The 22,211-nt window shown below is 45.8% G+C and overlaps 1 protein-coding gene across 1 annotated transcript in view; it reads right to left on the bottom strand.

The window, feature by feature from the left end:
- ANTXR1 (ANTXR cell adhesion molecule 1) overlaps nt 1–22,211 on the bottom strand; it is a 228,112-nt gene that overhangs the window by 77,851 nt on the left and 128,050 nt on the right. The window contains exon 13 of the mRNA XM_036263300.1: nt 14,458–14,553. Coding sequence (XP_036119193.1) covers nt 14,458–14,553 — 96 coding nt within the window. The remainder of the gene's footprint in view (nt 1–14,457; nt 14,554–22,211) is intronic.

Below are 22,211 nucleotides of genomic sequence, written 5' to 3'. Positions count from 1 at the left end.
ATGGCAGACAGACACTAGGCCTGGCTATTCCCCCTGCTCTGTCTCCATCATCACAACTTCACATTTCTCTTTCTTAGGTTTCCCGTCTCTTCACTCAGTGACAACAGCTGACTGTAGGCTAAGCTGTAGGAGCTCATTTTATTTTTTATTTATTTTTTTAATCCTCATCCGAGGACATTTTTCCATTTTTTGTACAGAGTGGGAGGGAGAGAGAGGAAGAGAGAGAGAGGGAAACATTGATGTGAAAGGGACACATCGAGTGGCTGCCACCAGCACGACTAACCAGGGCTGGGGACAAACTGCAACCGAGGTACATGCCCTTAGCGGGAACCGAACCTGGGCCTCTCTGGACCACAGGCGGACGCTCTAACCGCTGAGCCAAACCGGCCAGGGCTGTAGGAGCTCATTTTAGAAAGATGCTCATCTTACGGCATGAGAAGTGGGACAAAACAGGGCCCCTTTTTTCTTAAATTGTATTTGGTGTCTGTGTCCTTTTTGCCTGAGCTGGATAAGGGTATCTCCAGCAAGCTCCCCTACATAGAAGGCATCGGTCAGTTACTAAGTCCAAGAGATCCGTTTAAGATAACTACTCTACGAACAAAATAAGGCACTGGTCCTCTAATTTGAATTATTTCAGTAGCTTTAAACTTTATCGAGTGTCAGAGTTGTGTGGAGGGTTTTTTAAAACACAGATTCCTGGGCTGCATCCCTGAATTTCTCATTAGTAGGTCTGGGGCGGGGTCTTTGCATTTCTAGCATGTTCCCAAATAATGCTCACACTGATGTCCGTGGACCACACGTTGAGAGCTATGAATTAGCTGATTTCTAACAAGGCTGGCCGCCATCACAATGTGGGAGTATGTTTTGCTTTAAGTCAGGCACTGAGAGTTGCTTATGGCTGATTAGAAACATCAGCTTTGAAAATGTTTCAGTCTAAAAATTACGCTGTCTCTGCTGCATTGTCAGGAACCATAGGGTCTTCATTGCCCGTGTGTCCCTCTGGGGGGAGACATAGAACTATCCCTGGAGGACACTCTCCACGCTATTTGCAGGCATTCTCTTGCTTGCACATGTTTGTGCTCATTGGTGGGAAGAGCTGGCCTGGATTTCTGCATCCAGCCCTGAAGCAATCCCAGGTGGATGGTGGCCTGGGAGTTAGGGCCACAGATGCTTTTTAAAAAAAGATTTTTAAAACATTGATTTTAGAGAGAGAGGAAGGGTAAGGGAGAGAGAAACATCAATGTGACAGGGTAACATCGATCGGCTGCCTCCTGCATGCCCCCTACTAGGGATCAAGCCCACAACCAGGGGCATGTGTCCTGACCAGGAATTGAATCGGCAACCTTTCAGTGCACGGGACGACGCTCAACCAACTGAGCCACACAGGCCAGGGCAGGGACACAGATCTTATCTTTCATTGTCTGTACCGTTGGCAATGAACTCACTGAACTCCATTGGGACATACTTAGTCAGCTTTCATCTCCTGACATGTAGCCAGAGCTTATTGCTCAACCACTAGTTCTGGAATGAACGAGTATGCATTCTCACAAAGGAAAAGGTAAAGAAAGCATTTTGGATTATTCTAAACTTCCCTGGCTCTTAAAGTGAACACTTCCATTTACATGTTTCCTTAGTAACTGACATGCTAACAGTCCCTACGGCTAAGAGTGCGCTGTGACACGGGGATGCCTCGTGGGGATCTCGTTACGTCGTGGGCTGGGCTCATGGTTACTGACAGTACTTCATGGACACAACCTATACCCCGTTCTGTCCCCTAACCCCAGCCTCCAAGTAAGTTCACTTGTCCCGTCATTCAAGAATTCACTTCCCAGCTTTGTGTCCCAAACTAAATTTCTAAAAAGGCTTCCTGAAAATTTGAAAACAATACCTATAGTCTTTTTGGTTACAACACAGGTATGTAATATGTGAATTTGCTCAGCTGTAGTAAATAAACTGGGTAATCAAATCACTCAAATATGAAATCATATTAGCTCAAAATACGATTTTTTGTGAGTTAAAGAAGATGATACATATATTTCAGTTCTTCAGTTGTGGTAAAATTCACATGACATAACATTAACCATTTTGAAGAGTGAGGAGATTCTACTTGGTGCCACCGAGTGATCCCAGGTGAACGGGAACATGCTGCCCAGCGGGCACTGACCTGGGAGCAATACACGAACCCCGTGCACACCCCTTCTGCGTTCTCACTTCCGTGTACCCTCGTGCAATGCAAATACAGGTCACACTCCTGAGCCGTGTATTTTTCTCCATGAAAGCATTTCCTACAGCATCCTCACCGCAAGTGTGTGTCCTGGTTACAAGAATCCAGAGGCTGAATGAAGGAGGAAAGCCCTAAGCTTGCGGAGGAGGAGCTTGTGAAAAGGTGAGAGAGACAGGAGTAGAAGAACCCACGCTGAGCTTCATCAGAGACCACACCGCAGAGCCAAAGGAAAGGCCAGTGAACTCATGGGAGCCATCATCTGCTTACAGGGGATCAGAAGGCCCTGGCAGGATAGCTTAGTTGGTTATAGCATCGTCCTGATCACTAAGGTTGTGGGTTCAATCCCCAGTCAGGGCACATACAAGAATCAAATGGAACAAATCTCTCCTCCCTCCCCCTCTCTAAAATGAATAAAAATAAATAAATAAATAGGATCAGACGCACGCACTATGGGTTAAAGAAGAGGCCATAATGCTGACGACAGCAGAAGAGTACTCTCGTGGCATTTGATCTTATTTGGAACCATACAAATAGCTTTTTTTTGTTATGAAAAGAGAAACTTGGCAAAACAACAAAAGCTGGATTTCTATTTTAAGCCGGTGCAGAGGAATAACAAGACAATGAGTCACAGCCGTCCACCTCCGTGGTCGTGACGCTTCGATCTAAGAATGTCCTCCTTCCGTCCTGTCTCCGTAACTCGGAGCCGCAGCGCTCCATCGTATCGTAACCGGGAAACTTCATGTGTTTATTTCTTCAAAACTCAAGGAAAAGTGCTGTGTTTACTGTAGCATTATTTTAATGAAAATGTAAGATGCTTCAAATGGTGGGAATTTTGAGTTTATTCTTACTTTTTACAAGCGTATTGTTGTGGGTTCGATCCCCGCATAGTTTTGAATGTTCTGCTCTGAACCTCTGTCCCCCATTAGTCTGGTTATTTTCATGGGGCTGAAATTCCATATGCAATGATCTTTTTAGGATCAGCCTTCATTTCATAGGAGAAATTGTGGTGTTTAGAGAATTTTTGGTGTATCTGCTACTTAACAGCTCTCGTTTACTTTGGAGACATGAAATGAGAGACCGTTGGCAGGGCCTGACTTCCTGATGTGATTTCTGGTCTTCTTTGCTTTCCATGTATAGTAAATTCCCAAGGAGCCTCAATAATCCTCCTCTTTGGGTTTTTGGTAATGTCGGATTATGAGCACATGTGTAGTTTGCATTTACTTATGGGAATCCTATGAGGACTGGGTTGAGGGCCAACCTGCCAGAGAGGATTCAAGTTTCCTTCTCAAGATTCCTAAACACTTCCAAACTGTGACCTTCTCAGCTTGTATTGTACAGAACCCCAACAAGATTATGGTTACCTCTTATGGTTAACTATACCTATTATGGTTACCCAATACAACGGCTACCTCTTGCATGCTTCGAGGGGTTAGCTCAAATAAATGTATTTAGATTGCTGGAGATATTTAGAGTCTGATTTAAAACACTGTTTTTCATGGGACTTCTAAGTTGATCTCTTAACACCAGCTCCTCTGCTGCCTCCCTGGCTTCATAGGTTCTGTGGGAGGAGGAGCCATCAGAACAGAACTGTGAACAGAAGACAGGCCAATGGAGATCTGAAAAGCCATCTAACGAGGGCTTTGATGTCTCAGATAGAAGGGGATGCTTGCTCTCATGGTTTTAAATTCTAGACTTCCATTCTGATCCTTAGTCCTCATAATAAATATACTTCTAATTAAAATCAAGACACCAAGGGAAGATCGGTGACTAAACGTGGAAATGCCTACGAAGTATGAGATTCTGGCTGATGGCGGATAATGAATCTTACTACTATACAAACAGTATAACATAACAGAAACCTCATAGCTGATTAGGGTAGGTTAATGCTGGCCAAGGACTGCATGAATGCAGTGATGTTACACCGTAGTTTATCAAAGACTAACACCAAGGGTGTTGATCTAGAATGTAGCACAAGAAATTTTCAAAGATATGAGCTTACTGTTTTGTTTTTTTTTTTTTGGGGGGGGTGTGTATTTGGAACTCAAAGTTTAAATAATTTTTGGCCTCTCATCTCATCTTCCTTAAGACTGGGACTATATTTAAAAGGCCAAGTTCACCCAAAACCGAAGTGAGAGTAGTGGCAGGAATGTTCACATGAGTTGATAAAGCCTCAGTGATTTGCACGGTAATTTAAAGGAATAGCTATGCATAGTCTCCATTAGATAGCGTGTATGTCAGAGGCCCTGCAAAACTCTGAGACAGTGGAAAAAAAATCCACGGATTCCGATTCCCTGGCTTGGAGGAGGAACAAACTTATGAGTAGATGGGGGAAGCCCAGCTGGTCTGCCTGGGCTATAGGCAAGGTGGTGCCAGCCATTGGCAGTGCCCGGGGGAGCTGAGCAGGGCACACAGGGAACAGGATGTGTTGATATTGTTCACAGGATGTTCCAGCTTGTTGGCAACGGCACAGCCTTCGAGGAAGGCAGGAAAGAGGTGGCACCTCAGAACTCAGGAATCAACTACTTCAACATTCTCTAGGGTTATGTCTTCCACACAGTTCTTGGCACAATGCTAGTGTCCTTCCAGATGTCAGTATGTCAGTAGGTGGCGGTAGGGATAGGCCAAAGAAGGGTGCCAGGGTCAAATTAAGTTTAGAGATTCACGATGAAACTATTTTACTAAAGGCTCGGAGAAGTCCTGCAGTAGAGACTGAGTTTAATGGCGTCTTTCAAACATATTGTCTAAATACCCTTTGTTTGAAAGTGTACCTATTCACATTATAGCTACTACTGTTTTGTGGACATAGTTTGTCAATGTTGCCCCTGATTACTTGCATCATATAATCCTCTGGTGGTTCTGATGTGTAACCAGGTTTGAGAACAACAGGCCAGGGAATCTCGAAGGGGAAGAGATTCAGCGGTAAGGATAGAAAGAAGTAACCTTAGAGACAATATGATCCCAATTACCTATTTTTTCATGTGAGGAAATGAAGGTTCAAAGGATTTACTGAGGAAGATCTCTATGTGAACCCATTTGTCCTTAATGATAGTTCACCCCTTTCCAGTTCACCCAACAGGCATGAAGATGTGGTGGGTGGGTTATAAGGCAACTGTGGGGCCAGCGGGGCCGGAATGCGGGAGGCCCCGAGGGCAAGGTGAGAGTGAGCACACACTGGGCGCGGGGCGCGGGGCGTGGGCTGCAGAACTCCGAGGTGAGGGCAGGCCCTGGCAGGGCTCTGTGTGTTAGTGAGAAATCATCTCATCAGCTGCAGGGTGAGGAGTGGCCAGATGGGAATGGGTGAGGCTGGAAAGGACTTCAAAGAGCATGACGGGTTTAGGCTAAGAAGCTGCTTGTACTAATCACGTTCCTATTAAACAAACTGTCAGTAAATCCCTTTGGTGATGTTAGGCTTGGTTGTTTGGCCCTGAAATTAATGCTATAAGGTGTGGAGAGCATTATCTGAAGACTTTATTTTCATTTCAATTGAAAGCATATCAACTTCTTGATTGATTTTTTTATTCTTTGCAATTTGTCACTGAAGATGTCTAAGGGGTGTATTTGCTAAACTATTGTTAAAATTCAATAGTGAGTTAAACACCATCTTCTACATAAATTCTTTTAAAACTAACTGTTCATAAGAGACCCACAAGGCCATTACAAACAAAAGAAAAGAGACCAGACCTCTGTTTGTGTAGGGAGGAACTGTGAGTTCATGCACATTATCCTGTCCCAACAAACTGAAAAAAAAAAAAAATACTTGCCATTACTTGAACAGAAATATGATGATTTGATTTGATTTAGTGTGGTTTATTAGTTGGATTGCAGAGAATTGCAACTTTATTGTAAGATCTTATTTTTTTCTTTTTAATTGTAGTAAAAAGACACATAAGATAAAAATGATCATTTCCATCATTTTAAAGTATACAGTCCAGTAGTATTACTGTTAAGCAACCAATCTCTGGAACTTTTTCATTTTGCAAAATATAGCACGATCTTTTTACTCAGGACTCTTGATATACCATTGACCTACACAATGGGCACCTTTCTAGGCTTATTTAAGAAACTGACATAAACATATTTTGTTACATAATATTTGATACATGTAAAACATTACATGTAACATATATGTAAGTTATAAAACATAATAGTAATACAAACACTCATGAAACTAATGTAGTTCAGTTCCATTAATTTGTGGATTCCTTCTGTTTCCATTCCTGTCCCCCCACGATGATTTTGTTTTTTGGTTTAGACACATGCAATTTGCCTACTAAACACTGTACTCCTAGCTGGGATTTGTTCCTGAGAGTAGTTTCTCTTTTTCCCTGGAGGAGTTTATAGTACAGTGAAAAAAAATATACCTATGAATAAATACCTGTGATAGTAAAATAAATTCTCTAATAGATGTGTAAAAAAAAGTACTAATGAAACCAAGTGAGGTTGTAGCTAAGTGTCCCTGGTGGGAAAATGTGCTGCAAACTACTGAGATGGAGTCATCAGTGAGTCGGACTTGGAAGACAGAGGGATTGTTGCCAGAGCAGACAAAGAAGATGAAACTATCTTAGCAGGAAGATACAACATGAGCACAGAGATGGTGGTAAATAAGTGCATGGTGTGCTCAACGAGTCCCAAAGAATAGACTGTGCCTGCAGATGATGCTCCATCCATTTAGCTGCTCACCCAACTTTGAGATTTATTGGGTAACAGTTTTGAGACAGGCACTGCGTATACTCTGGGGTACTAGACCCTGGCTTCGAACAGCTTATGTCTATAGGGAAAGGCTGAAGCAAACATTGATAACAACAGCATGACCAGTGTGATGAAAGAAGCAGGCACAGGCTGCTAAGGGAGTCCTTGCACCGAGGAGAAGATAAGAGGTGAGGCTGCAGAAGTAGGTTGTGGCCAGGCTGGGGTAGGTCTACATGTAATGTCAAGGTCTTTGAAGTCTATTTTAGAGACCTTGAACAGTCAAGAGGATTTTGGGCAGTGAAGTGAGATTACTTTTTTTAAAAGAAAAATCTCTCTAGTGAAGGGAAGAAAGACTAAAAGAGCAGGTAGAAAGCTATTGCAATAGTGCAGTGGGAAATGCAGACTCCTAGACTAAGGCAAGGACATTCACTCATTCATTTCACAATTATTTATTAAGTAACTATTGAGTGCCAGGCATTGTGCTTGTGCTGGGGTAGAGGGTGTGGAAGGACGTGACAGATAAGACAGAGTGTGAGAGAAGAGGATACTCTGCAGACAACTCTGAAGAGAGATAAGACGAGGAGGGACAGAGGAGGCATCAGCAATCATTCTGCTGTCTCTCGTTTGGACAGCTCAGAGGATGGTGATATCCAGCGATGAAGAGCAGTTTGAGGGATCAAATGAACAGTTTAGTTGGGGACATGTTGAGGGTGAAATGCCTGCATCTGAGATATCCACTGGATCCCTATACTATGGGTCTGGTCCTCTGGAACCAGGACCAGCCATGGGTGGATGCTAAGTAGCCATCAGTATTTCTGTTGTAGTTGAAGTCATGGGAGTTGGTGACACAGCCCTGAGACAACATGTAGAGAAGGCCAAAGACCATCCTGGAGAACAAGAGACAGCGGAGGAAGAAGAGCCCCTGAGGGCACAGGGATGTAGGACAAGAGTTCGCAGAGCCAGTGGAGGAGGGACTCAGAAGGGGAGAGAATGGTAAGCAGGGCCTGTGGCTGAAGAGCTAACAGAGAATGAGAAATGAGCAGGGACCACTGCCCAGAGATGGACCGGAGGTCAGGGGGCAGCGGGCTGACGTGAATGGGAAGAACAGTGGAGTGTCTGCAAAGAAGTTTGTAGATGAAAGGAAGTGTGAGAGAAGAGAGTAGCTGGGAGGAGAAAGACGGTATGAACCATTTTGAAAGGTTGAAGGAGGCTGGCCTACTTTTGTAGGCAGAGGGGAGGAGGACAGGGGAAAGGACAGATACCACAGGCAGAGGTGAAGTGAGAAGGGACAAAATGAGGGACACAGTGGAAAGAGAGGGAGAAGGGGTGTTGGAAGAGGATATCAGCATACGTGTTATTCAGAGTAGAAGGGTTTCTCACAGGACAGCGTCTGCTTTTTCACTGAGACAGAAGAGCAGGTTGTCTATTGAGAACAGAAGGACCAGAGGTAGGACAGGGATCTCCAGGATGGTGACAAGGTTTGGGAGAGATACTGTGGGGATGGAATCTGAGGCTCCATAAGGATGAGGTGAAATTTGTTAAGCATGCTAATGGCCTCATGAGTGTGCAGGGGTCCCATCAACATGCTTGGGCAGGTCTCTTCAGAGGTGATCAGCATCTTGGGAGCAGGAGAGGAGACTACCTATAATGGCTGGATCTAGGGGTAGGGCTGGGCAGGGCACGTGAGATGGGTGTTCATGAGTATTCAGCAGATTAAGAGACCATGCAAGTACGTATTCTGTCCCCCAGATTTTTGACTCGGAGGAGCCAGTCCCCACTGCTGATCAGAATCTATTGGTGTCTTTCTTCCTCCTGAACTTTAGGCTGATGTGATGACCTTTGTTGTGTACAGAAGAGCTACCAGCCTAGCTGGGCTGCAGGCTCACATCAGGGCACCGGCTCAGGGCTGGGATGGTGGTACACCCTCACGGCTGCCTAAATTTTCTAGAACAGTTTGGTGCTTTAACATCACCGATTCATTGTTGATCTTTTCCTCTATATATACACTTAAGCCATTCTTACATTTATTCTTCTTATACATTTCAACTCTTCTCATGAGCTTCTTCTCATTCAGACTGTTATGTTCATCATATTCCACAAATAAGTGAGATCATATGATACTTGTCTTTCTCTGTTTGGCTTGTTTCGCTTAGGATAATACTTTTCAGGTCCCTCTATGTGGTCTCAAAGGATAAGAGATCTTTCTTTCTTACAACTGCATAGTACTCCATTGTGTATATGTACCACAGCTTTTTTATCCATTCATCTACTGATGGACATTTGGGCTGTTTCCAGATCTTAGCTATTATAAATACTGCTGCTACGAACATGGGGGTACATATATTCTTTCTGATTGGTATTTCAGGCTTCTTAGGGTATATTACTAGAAGTGGGATCACTGGGTCAAATGGCACTTTAGAAAACCCCAAAGACTCCATCAAAAATTTATACTAGACTTAATAAATAAATTTGGCAAAGTAGCAAGATACAAAATTAACATCAAGAAATCGACAGCATTCTTATACACCAATGATGAACTCACAGAAAGAGAAACTAAAAAAGAATCCCATTTACCATACAGCAAAAAAATTAAGATATCTAGGAATAAACTTAACCAAAGAAATAAAGGACCTATTCGCAGAAAACTACAGGTTATTGAAAAAAGAAATAGAGGAAGATATAAAAAAGTGGAAGCACGTACCTTGCTTATGGATTGGAAGAATAAACATAATTAAAATGCCCATACTACCCAAAGCAATCTATAGATTCAATGCAATCCCCATCAAAATACCAATGACGTATTTCACAGAACTAAAACAAATACTTCAAAAGTTCATATGGAACCAAAAAAGACCCCAAATAGCTACAGCAATCTTGAAAAAGAAGAACAAAGTTGGAGGGATCACATTACCAGATTTCAGGTTATACTACAAAGCCACTATAATCAAAACAGCCTGGTACTGGCATAAGAACAGGCAGATAGATCAATGGAACAGAATAGAGAACCCAGAAATGGACTCAAAACAATATGCTCAATTAATATTTGACAAAGGTGGCAAGAGCATACAGTGGAGTATAGTCTTCCTCTTTTTAATGTTCAATTTAGAGATTTCAGTAATATCAGACCAAACCTATGAGTAGATGGAGTGGCCATGCCATGACTTGGAGGGCTCGGGCAAGACCCCTGGTGGGACTGAGGCAGGGCTTTATTTATTTATTTAGGGAAAATACTGACCTCCCCCTTAAATTCCCTTTTTGAAAATGCAAATAAGCACAGGGGGCATCGTCCAATGTCTCTCTCACTTTCAGTGTGGGTGCTTTTGTGTCAACGAATAAATGAAGGAATCTTACAAGGTTCACCTAAGGACACCTAGGGCCATCCACGGTGGGAATCAGTAGGTTTTGAACCAGCATGTGGCCACTCTCTCTCTCTCTCTCCCCCTCTTCATTGTTCATTAATGACAGATTATACTCCACTTTGCAGGCAATAAGTTAACCCAGGTTCCCTCTCGCTGGAAGATAAGAGCCCAGCTGGCAGTGGAGTCCTTTAGGAAAGGCGATGGGCAGCAGCAGTCACTCTCAGCCCTCAGATTCCTTCTCCCAGACAGGGCCGGAGGGAAGCAGAGGACGCTGAGGCGGAGGGTAGGCCTGACAGTAACCATGACGCCTGGTCTGCTTATTATGTTGGTCATTACATTAAAAAATGCTCCTTGTGGTTAGTAAATAGGGACCTGAGTACCTGCCCTTCTACCCTGACCACCCTCCAGGACTTGGTGGACAACCCCCTCACACCTGCCCCCATCATCCATCAATTTAAAGGTTAATGTTTTGCTCAGTTGGGATTGGGGTTGGGGGCCTTGCAACTGGGGTTGTTAAATATTTCGAATATCACTCCCGGAGAGAACTGTGCATCAAGGGAAAGAAAAACCTCAGCAGAGACAAACCTTATGTACCCCACATTGGCAGCCCTTTCTGCCCTCCGGCTAGTTCCTATCACTGAGCAGCAGCTTTGGTGCCCGGTCCTGGGGCATTTCCCACACATGGGGCAGGGTGGCGGAGTGACAGAGGAAGGGTTCAGGGCCATCATTTACAAGGACTCCCTCGCTGGTCCCAAAATTGTGGTGAGGGGTGCTTTTAGTTGGGAGAGAGAAACTTCCTGTATCTCTGAATCAGGATCCTTGGGGTGGGAGGCGATCTGTGGCCTCTTTCCTGCCTCTAGAGAATGTGACTTCATCCTGTCCCCTTCATTACTCAAGGAGTGAGTGATGGGTTTGGTCCGGGGGCACACCAAGCATCAGAAATCTGGCCAACGTTCAGATATAAGGGTGAAGACAGTTTTTATAGACCTCATAAACAGGAAAATTGATCTCCAGGGTCTTTCCTTATAAAGAAATCCTTCAGGACTTACAAAATCAGAGTACATTAAGACATTCTGGCTGCCTTCCAAAGCAACATGGACTTGACTGGATAAATTCATTGAAAAATATTTTGAATATTGCAAAATAATACGGCCTTGGATGACACTGCTTCCAATAATGAAAGACATTAATTAAGAGACATTTCCCTGCAAATAAAAACCATAATGAGATATCACCTCATTGCAAAGACAAGAGATAAAAAATGCTGGCGAGGATGTGGAGGAAAGGGAACCCTTGTGACCATTGGTGGGAATGTAAATTGTTGCTGCCTCTGAGAAACAGCATGAAGGTCCCTCGTAAAATTAAAAATAGAACTACCACACGACCCAGCAACTCCACTTCTGGGTATTTATCCAAAGGAAATAAAATCACTATCCTAAAGAGATATCTGCACCCCCATGTTCATTGCAGCCTTAGCCAGGATATGAAAACAACCTAAGTGTTGGACTGATAAATAGATAAAGGAAATGTGATTTATATATATTATTATATGTATATAAACAATGTAATACTATTACATATAGTGCCTATATAATATATATAAACAATGTGATACTACTTAGCCATAAAAATGAAAGAAATCCTCCCGTTTGCAGGAGAGACCCTGAGGGCATTATGTGAGGTGAAATAAGCCAGATGGAGAAATGGTTGCCAGCACGGTGGGGTGGAAGGGGGGGGACTTGGGTGAAGATGATCAAAAGATACAAACCTCCAGCTGTAAATCAGTTCTAGGGATGTAACGTACAACATGATGACTTAAGTTAATACACTGTACTGTTTATTTGACAGTTGCTGAGAATAGATCGTAAAAGTTTTCATCACAAGGAAAAAATTTATAACTGTGAGGTGATGGGTGTTAACTAAACTTACTGTGGTAATCATTTTGCAATAGATACATTTATCATTGTTACCTTGTACAACTTATACAATGTCATATCTCAATAAAACTGGATAAAGAGATTTCCCACCAATATAAGTTGAACGACACACAATACAGTAATATATTTCTATTACACTAAATATTGTTAAGTGTTAATACTGATAATACACAGTACTTACTACATGCAAGTGCTGTTTCTAAGTTATATATAAAACTCTTCACCAGCTACTTGTGTGGTTGGTGCTGTTATTGTCCTTACTATACAAATGAGGAAACTGGGCACAGAGAAGTTAAGTAACTTGCCCAAGATCACACAGCTAGTTAAGTGGCAAAGCTCTGCTTGGCTGTTTTATTGTTTCTGGTTGTCCTTACCCAGAGGTAATTGTTTTTTAATTTAATTAATTAATTAATTGATTTATTTATTTTTAGAGAGAGAGAGGAAGGGAGAGGGAGAGAGATAAAAACATCAATGAGAGAGAACATTGATTAGCTGCCTCCTGAATGCCCCTACTGGGGGTTTGGCCCACAACCTGGGCTTATGCCCTGACCAGAAATCGAACCAGTGACCTCTCGGTGCATGGGTCAATGCTCAACCACTGAGCCACACCAGCCAGACCCAGAGGTAACTTCAATAATCAAAGGGACAAGGTGAGCATGAGTGATGCCTACTACAACAGAAGCCCTGGTTTCACTGCCTGCTGCTGACATCACCAACCCTGGCCACCCCTTTCTGTAAGAGCCCACTGCAAGGTCCTCTCCACACCCCCCCCCCCCCAATTCTAGACCTGAAAATGTCCCTTTTTCAATTTTTTTGAATCCCTATAGAAAGCACTCTGGCTGACTCATGGCTTTTGTTTTTGTTTTCCCCTTAAACTAAAATGGCCGTGCAGCCTCAGGTATTTAAAACAACATTTAACTCTTGGGGTTGCAAGGGTAGGAATCAGTTTAACGTCCTGGTGAGGTCAGTCCAGTCTGGATGGACTAACCGACCTGAGACTTGCACCTGTCCTGGACCCCTCCCTGCACACACGTCTGGTCTGCTCTAAGTCAACTCTCCCTCAATACCCAGGGGCTTCCGTTGATGCACGAGCCTCTCTTCCCAGAAGTTCCTGCACATGGATGCACCTCGGGCTGAGTTTCTCATCTCCTTCATTCACCACTTCTTTCAACTGTTCCTCGAAGCCCCTTCCCCTCCTTTTCACGTCTCGCACTCTGAGCTTAGCATTTTTCTTCAGCTCAGTTCTACAGACAGATGTGAGTCCCCTTGCACTGTGCTGAGTGCCAGAGCATCAGAGAGAACAGGTGACAAGCTCTTGGCTGGAGAGGCTCACTGTCGATTTTCCCCACGCACCCTCCCCAGGAGACCTGAGACAGGATGGAAGCCGCCCGGCAGCAGGGTAGCGCTCACTCCAGCTGGCCTGGGCTGTCCTGCCCCTGCTGTGACTGTGGGAAGGCTGGGCACTTGCTGCAACCAGACACGCGAGAGCTAGTGTCTTCTCTTCATTTGGCTATTATTTTCTTTGGGCTTTTCCAGTCTAGGGGCTGGGGAATGAAGTTGATAAATAGGCCCCTATCATTTGGGCATGTAGGTGATGGCAGCTCATTCCAGGCCCTGAGCTATCCATGGAGACCCTGCCACAGTGATGTGATGGCTCTGAATGAGAAGGCAGGTTCTTACTGATCTGGGAGTGGACGTGCTTAGCCCCGGGCTGGGCATGCGTGGGTGAGTGTGTTAACGTTCGCTAAGAGTAATGAAATAAAGGGAAGTGCCACTCTTTAGTGTTAAAAATAACGCGCCCCGAGGAGTTCTTTCAGATGGGCTGACTAGTTGCTAAGATCATGTGGCCTTGGGAGAGTACCAGCTGGGACAACTCAATGTGTGTGTGCATACATGCATAACATGCATATATATTTATTACATGTCAGATGACACTCGTCATTCACTGTCTTCTGTGGATCCTTCCTAAGCAGGGGAACCAGAGCAGCCTCAGCTGCCCCACCTAAAGGCCGTGTGCACTGGCAGCCCCACTCCCCTAACCCATGTTGACTCCCCACGACTCCCGGTTCCACTGAGCACTGTTAGTTTACACGTTTTTTATACATTGTACAAACAATGCAAGATCTGCCTTCAATCTTCAAGCAGTGTTTTGTCGCCCTGTACTACTCATGGGCCTGTTAACTTTTTGTCACCCTTTGCTTTGAGTGGCCTGAGGCCTGAGGAAGGGGGAGGAGCTCCAGGCACTTACCACAGTGCAGCAGAGGGGCCAGAACCACCACAGCAGAGCCAGGGCCAGGAGCAGGAACAGGATCAGCAGGGCAATTGCCAGGATGGAGCCATCGGACTGCAGGGCCAAGAGAAAGGTGGTCAGCCATGGACAGGCCATGTGTGCAACAAGCAGGTGAGCTCAGGGCGGGGCCAGGCAACACCTGTGCTCTCCCCCTCCCATCACCAATATGCAGATGTAAGGCCCAGAGAAGGGCACACTTTGTCAAGCAAATTGTTGAAACTGCCTATCCTTTTGGGCAACCACTGTATGTAGCCAGTTCTCATGAGAAATAGATTCTTTTTTTCATTGAGGTCCTGCTCTTCTCTTTGAGCAACATTCTGAAGGACCAACACTGCAAGAGACAGCGCAGGTGGCTGCCCACACACCTGGGCTTTGAGGTGGCCTACCACTGGTCATCTGCCTCTGGTCCATCACCCTCTGCCCAGTGACAGCCTCCCACATCCTGGATCTGCTACAACTTGGGCTGGACCCAGGACAACTCTACTTAGGATACGGCCTGCTCCCAGCACCCATTCACACAGGCACATGTAACCGATTCCTGAGACTATGAATGGGAAGTCTAGAATGGCTGAAAGGAAGCAGTAATGGGCAGAGGGATTGCAGGGAGTGGAGGGAGGAGCAGCTGCTGCTGAACCTGGGAGGGGAGGGTGTGGTGGCTGAGTCAATGCTGCCTGGGTTATGGGAGGCTAGGGAGCGAGGCAGGCACCCAAGGCGAATTCCATCCACTTCTAAACATGCCTAAGCCAGCCCTGAAAATAGACATGACTGATGGGGCTTGAGATAGTTAACTTTTAGTAAACAGATCCTACTCAGTGTTGGTATTCTGGGGTCGCTGGTTCAAGAAGCAGACTTAAGCCTCCTCCACCCCGCCTCCCTCCTGGCCCCCACCAAGCCAAGACTGGAATGCCAGACTGCCCCCAAGGGGGCTGCAGCCTTACAAGTGCAGATGTAGGGCTGGGCCGTGGGTGGGGAGCAGGGCCGTGATAGAAAGGATGCCTCTGGATCCACAACATTTATGCATGAGCTACAGCAGAGAGCAACACGCTCAATGATGACACAAATCACGCGTGTGTTCCAAACTTACGGTTAGTCTAGGACAACCCTCTTGATCTCTCAGTCTCTATATTCCACGCATGTACAGTGGAGACGCTAAACTTTGAACAGCTGCATTAGAGATCAAGACTGTGTTTATAATTTTTGTCTCCTCTCTGATGGAAGGAAGTTCAACAACAATGCCCAGTGTGGGCCACGTGTTGCATAGGAGAAAGTGTACTTTGGAGCGATGTTGGGAAAGATGGGGACCACAGCAGAGCCTGCTTTCCCTTTAAGCATCAGCTTGGCTTGGAGTTCCGACCAACAACCTTGTGAAGAGGGACTGACAACGCATGTAAGGGTGGCTCTATGTTACCTGTCGAATATATATTAGTATGTAGTACAGACACACACACATCTGTGTGGCTTAGTAAATGGTATTTGCTTATTTTAATGAATAACAGTATTCATTAAAACAGTGCAGTTATTCTGAACCAGTCCCTTTGCATCTTCACCAAGGTCCAAGATGAAGATTCCCAACCCTTGGGTCCTAAGAAGTAGGTCCTGCCTGTTGCAGGCAGGCGTGTGGAATGTTCCAGAGCCCACACAGCATAGCTTCGCAACCTAGAACCTGGCTCTGCTGTGGGCTCCGTTCCCCGCTCTGGTGCAGACCGCCTCGGCTCCTTGGGCGGTGGCCTCTGCCTGCCCTCCGGTCCCAGCTCACTGTGGGTTGGCACACCCTGGGCTACCTGCACCCGGTCCTGAAAGTTTTCTCTTGGATCAGAGTCCAGGAGGGTCATGGGCTCGCCGCTGTTCTCAGCCTGATTCAGGACCCATGTATGGCTCTGCCTCTGGTGTCCCCCTTCACCAGGGCGAAGGTCGGCCAGGACTGGAGCGAGCCCCGGGCTCACATGGTCATCAGCACAGGGCTGAGTGGAGACACTGAGGTCAGTGGTTCCTCTCATGGAACTGTGCCTGCCCAGGCCTTGTCTCAGGTGGCTGCCCAGAGCTCACAAGTTCGGCCCGAGCCTGCCCACAGGCCTGGAAACAGACCCTACTCCAGGCTCTGGAGGAGGAGCCTGAGGTGGGACCTGCAAAGACCTGATTTTAGGACACAAAACAAGAACAGAAGCGACTTGCCCAGCAAATTCTCAGTCTGACAGCCACAGGGCTGGGCAGTCCCTGCATGCAATTCATCCGAAACCTTCATTAATGGTTTCTGAAGGGGGAAAAGCTGCAGATAAACAGCCAAAGACTGATTCCTACCATTGTTATTGTTCCAGCAGCCTAAACATGAACACAAGTTAAACTCTTACTTTATTTTAAAATGTTTAAAAATCAACATGGCTCTTTATTTACAAAAACATTTTGGCAAGAGGTGGGGGTGCTCTGGGGTGTGGGACTGGAGCTGAAGGGAGGTGCTGTCTTCCACGTGGGGGCGGGGGTTTACCTATTTTCTTCAACGAAGAGTTTTATGCCTCTCCCCTGTGAAACGCTGCCGTATGACAGGCTCTCACGGAGGCCTGCCGAGGGCACGCGGACATGGAATATTCAATCAGGGCCGGACTCCCCCAGCCCTGCTCCTTCCGGGCTTAGGACAGCCTTCCATGAAGGTCGCTGGCTTGAAAGGCCAAGTCTCCGCATCATGGCTTTCTTCCATGCCTCTTTTCCCAGCTCACCAAACGAGGGCACGTCTTCTGAGACAAGGAGGCATTGTGTTCAAGGGTCTGGATTTGGAAACTTGAATAATGAAAGCATCTCTTACTTGGTAGGTCTCTAGGTAACTCTGGGGACGCCTGGCTGCGGGAGAGACCTTGCCTGGGCCTGCCTGGGCCTGCCTGGGCCGGGGGTGGGGGGGTGGGGGGCGGCCTCTGGACAGAGCACCACGCACTGCCGCTGCTTTCGGTCTGGCTTGGGGGTTGCCGTGGTCAAGGGAGCAGGGGGAAATGGAGAGGGATGAGTGGGAGACCGGGGGAAGCTCAACTTAAAGAAACTCTGTGAAATCCTCCATCTCAAAGTCCGGAGCAAGGTTCCGCCTGATGCCAGGCATGGGACCATTATGAAGTCAATGAAGTGCCTGCAGTTCTGCCTGGGGACCGTCCCAGCCTAGGAAGGAACATTCTTCCCCACTCCTGCGTGTCCTCCCATGGGGAGGGCACCCAGTGTGTACAGCCCAGGACTTCCTCTTCCCCTTTATTGTCCAGTAAGTAAGGTGGGAGTCAGCCGGGCATGCTGCCCACAGGGGGCAGGGGCTGTCCTCTTCTGTTCCGTGCAGGCATATTTTTGGGGGGGTACCCATTGCTTATACTATTTTAGGGGGCCTCTTTAAGAAAAATAACATAAAAAGACAAATGTAAAATGAGAAGGGCTCCTCCCAAGGCCTTAGAAGAGTCTAGAAGGGACCCTTTCAAATGGGGATCCCTGCAGCTTAAGCTTCATCAGCGTGCTGGTCACTCGGCCGCTGGTTGTAAGTTTTCCCCAGAGAGGCCCAGCGCCTGCGGTGGGGCTGGGGAAGCTACTTCCTTCTGGGCTTCGGTCTACCGTCCGCTTGCTGCCCACTCAGCTCTAGCTTCCCGCCCACAATAACCAAGGCAATATCGAGGCTTTCATCTACCATTCTTGGGATTTAATTTCTGTTTGACACACACTTTATTGCCCCCCACTACAGTGACCCCCCCCCCCAAGTATCTCTTATTTGAACTGACCCCAGGATGGGCCTTGCTAATGGTAAGGATTGCCTTTGGACAGGAGAGTACACGAACCCTTCAGAAAGGTGCTAGAGAGCCTCAGTGTGGGTGGTGGGGTCATCGTGGTTCTGTGCTCAGTTTGGGAGAGTCTGAGTATTAACACTGAGCTGCTGAAGACCCTCAGATTCTTTCACATGACTAGACTCTCTTTTAAATATCTAACACGAAAGAATGAAGTAGCAGGTTTATTCTGCCACATTGAAGGAATATTAGCCAAACTCTGCTAAAAAATGTGCCAGGAAACTAGCTGATGATCCATTAGAGCTTCCTGAATGTGGCAATGTGGTGTTCCTGGATCCAGTCAGTAAGGGCGGTACAGGGCACCCCAGGATGACACAGGCAGGCTCGCTATGGCGAGAGGCTCCCCAGTGGCCCCCCTTCCTCCCTCCTGTGCCTGTCCCTGTCTCTCTGTAGCGAATGAGGTTGTCTTTGAAGCACTGTTGGAAAGTCTTCAAGGGAAAGAGACCCTTTAGCCAGAGGCAGCTCCCACTTACGACCTTGTCATTTCATAGCTTGGTCCAAATACCAAAGAAGTCATCCTGTTGAGAGGGAACAATGTGGAGATAAAGGGACTAGGAACATATGGACTTGTCCTGCTCAGAGGGGGACCTGGAGCAGGCCGAGGAGTGTCCGCCCTGGGAGGAGGGAGGCCGGAGGCTCGGCTGTGCCTCCCTCTGCTCCAGGCTGCTCCCCTCCCTCCCGGGCAGAGGCTGGCACTTGGGAGGCGTCACGTTCCAATGCTCTGAAGTGGAATTTAGAACCATCCTCAGCAGCTGGTCTGAGCTCTGTTTCCTGCCCAGACAAAACCGGCAGAGCATGGGCAAGTTTTCTTTTGAAAGATGAAATTTAAGTCATTTTATTGCTGCTGAGAAGTTCTGGATGGGCAAGTCCAGAGACCAGAATTCTCTTTCTCTCCCAGAGCTCATATATTCTGACTGTTATTTCTGGAAGTAGCCTTAGTGATTCTACCTCTCTGCCCGCCCCACCCTGTATTTCATTGGAATTATATTCCCCTGGCTTCTGTGACTGCACTCTCCTAGCTCCCTCCTCCCACCTCTGAGGGTTCTTTGTCCACCTTCCCCACGGGCCCCTCTTTGTCTGCAGTCCTTTAAATGTCAGCTACCCCACGGATCCCCCCTTTTAAAGACAAGTATATACTTTTTATTTTGCCTTAAGTGTTTATCTACTTTCCCCCCACTTTAAAAAATTGAGGTAAGAAATATATACATATATAAAATTTACCATTTTAACCATTATAAGTGTACAATTCAGTGGCATTTAGTACATTTATAATGTTGTACAAGTCATGGATGCACTCTTGATCCATTTCCTTCCTTCCTTCCTTCCTTCCTTCCTTCCTTCCTTCCTTCCTTCCTTCCTTCCTCCCTCCCTCCCTCCCTCCCTCCCTCCCTCCCTTCCTTCTTTTTAAAATTTTTCTGTTGATCCTCACCAGAGGATATTTTTCCATTGATTTTCAGATAGAATGGCAGGGTGGGAGGGAGGGAGGGAGGGAGGAAGAGAGAAACATCGATGTGAGAGACACATATCAGTTGGTTGCCTCCTGCATGACCCTGACAGGGGCCTGCAACCCAGATATGTGTCCTTGACCGGGAATTGAACCCTTGACCCTTAGGTCTTTAGGCTGAGGCTCTAACCATTGAGCCAAGCCGAGGCCATTTTCTTTCTAAAACTTTCCATGGGCTCTCGTTTGCTTTCATAGTTCAAACTCTCATCTAGATATTGATGACTTAAATTATTACCTCTAGCCTAGGTCTCTCCCCATGCTTCAGGGTTAGAGTCAGGGTCATCAGTTGTCTGGTAAGTCCTACTGATACTTCACACTCAAGAGTTCAAACTGAACCCCTTATTTTCCTCTTCAAGCCTGCTGGTTCTCCTTCCCTCATTCAATAGTCCTGCTTACCAACCCAAGTGGGAAGCCTGGAAGTCAGTTTCAGTTTTCTTTTGCTCCCTCTCTGCTCCCTGATGTCATATCCTCCATCAGTACATCCGCTCCTTCAAATTCTTAAGTATGTCTTGAATCCGCCCCGTCTACTGTATCTCCAACACTGCTGATTAGGTTTAGAATCCTATCACTTCTTTCCTGAATGGCTGCAGTTATCTCTTCATTGGTTTCCCCACCACCATTCTTGCTACCCTGACTCCCATCCTCTGTAAATCTAGTCATCTATCTAAAATGTTATTCTGATGGCTCTGCTCATCCACGATCTCTTTAACACTCTTCATTATCTGTAGGAGTTTTTCACATTTGAGAATTTGATTAAAGAGATACAGCCCTTCCTCAGGGAGTACACATTCAATTTACACACAAACCTACAAACTTTGATGACAGTTTCAGGGGGTTCCATGAAATCCCCAGAATCCAAATCCCTAGGTACAAGAGTCCTTAGGCCACACAAGGTCCTTCACAACCAGGCCCTTCTTATTTCCCTAACTTCCTCTCCCACCACCTCCTTCCTTACACTTTGTGCTTTGACAAATAAACTGCATGTAGTTCCCTGTACATACCTCACTGTTCCCATGTTCTTCTCCTAGAAACAGCCTTTCTTTCTTTTGTTGCTTTGTTAACTGTTTTACATCTTTCAAGTCTTTGATCAGGCACCACCTGACTCATTCATATCTTACATTTTTATTGAAAACCTACTATGCGCTAGGTCATTAGAGATGGACTGACCTTAAAGATGGACATGGACTCTGCAGTCACCTTGTGGTTGAGCGGGGAGCACAGACAAGTCAATACGACAACTGAACTCTGAGTTCATGCTCCCATTTTATAGTATGTCTCTATCTTAACCTCTACTGTATATTATGGAAATTATGTCATTATGTGCTTGTCCATCTCACTGAACTATAAGCCCCTAGAGGATATATATCTGAATTTACTCATCTTTGTAACTTTGAGATGTAGTAAAGTGTTTCTAATGTAGAAGGACTTAATAGTCACTCAACTTATGGATTCAATAGAGGGAAATGGCAACTCGGGAGGCTAACACCTTCTACAGCTAGTGGGTGGCAGAAATGGAATTGAAGCCAATGTTGCCCAAGGCTGAGCCCCTGCCCCTCTCCATGGCCCCATCACTAGAAACAGCTCACCACTCTCACTATAAAGAGCTTGGGCTTTGGAATCAGGAAAAGATGATCTGCATCTGAATTTTTTCACTGATTAATATGTGGACTTTGGATAAGTTATCCAACCTCTCTTAACCTTCCTTTTCTCTACATATTCAAAATGGAGCTATTTCTACTTCTAGGATTGATTTGATACTTAGATGAGATAAGATATGTGTAGAGGTCCTGGCACATGGCCATCCTTCAATAAATGTGATTTCCCTTTCCATTCTCCCCTTGCTCCCTTGCCTAGGCCATGTTCCTGGTGATGTGCCGAGGCTTGGCCTAGGTGAATTAACTTTATTCTTGTGAACATAATGCTAACTCTGTCTGGAGCTATGGTGTTGGTGGGTGATCCCAGGTTACATATTCAGGAAACCACAGACCCTCAGACTGCCATCTCAGTGTCAAGGAAAGGGAAAACCAAGTGGGCTTTCCAATGCTGAATTTAATATCCCTCATTAACGTTGATTGAGAGTGAAATATAATCAAACATTATGATTTATTCTTGCTATCTGAGAGGTAATCTGGGTAAGAAATGGAAATAAAACAGACAGCTATTGGATTCTTTAACCCATCAAGTAGGCTGCATAGGAAAACTACTAGGTAAAATGACCTAGGCCTCTGTGGAGCGCTTTCTGAAAAGCATGGCTGAAGTAATGAGGCTGACCGTGTAGTGCACATGGCGGAACTCCCACATCCAAACGAATCTAATTCCAAACTAGTGGCTTTGGATGCCATTGCTCAAAGCATTCTGAAACACCTCCCTTGGAACTGTTTTGGAAACCACTTTATAGGCCACAAAAA

Source organism: Molossus molossus, unplaced genomic scaffold (assembly GCF_014108415.1).
Source record: "Molossus molossus isolate mMolMol1 unplaced genomic scaffold, mMolMol1.p scaffold_m16_p_15, whole genome shotgun sequence".
NCBI lineage: Eukaryota > Metazoa > Chordata > Mammalia > Chiroptera > Molossidae > Molossus > Molossus molossus.
The sequence above is the reverse complement of the archived record's forward strand: the minus strand, read 5'-3'. Positions and strand labels throughout refer to the sequence as shown.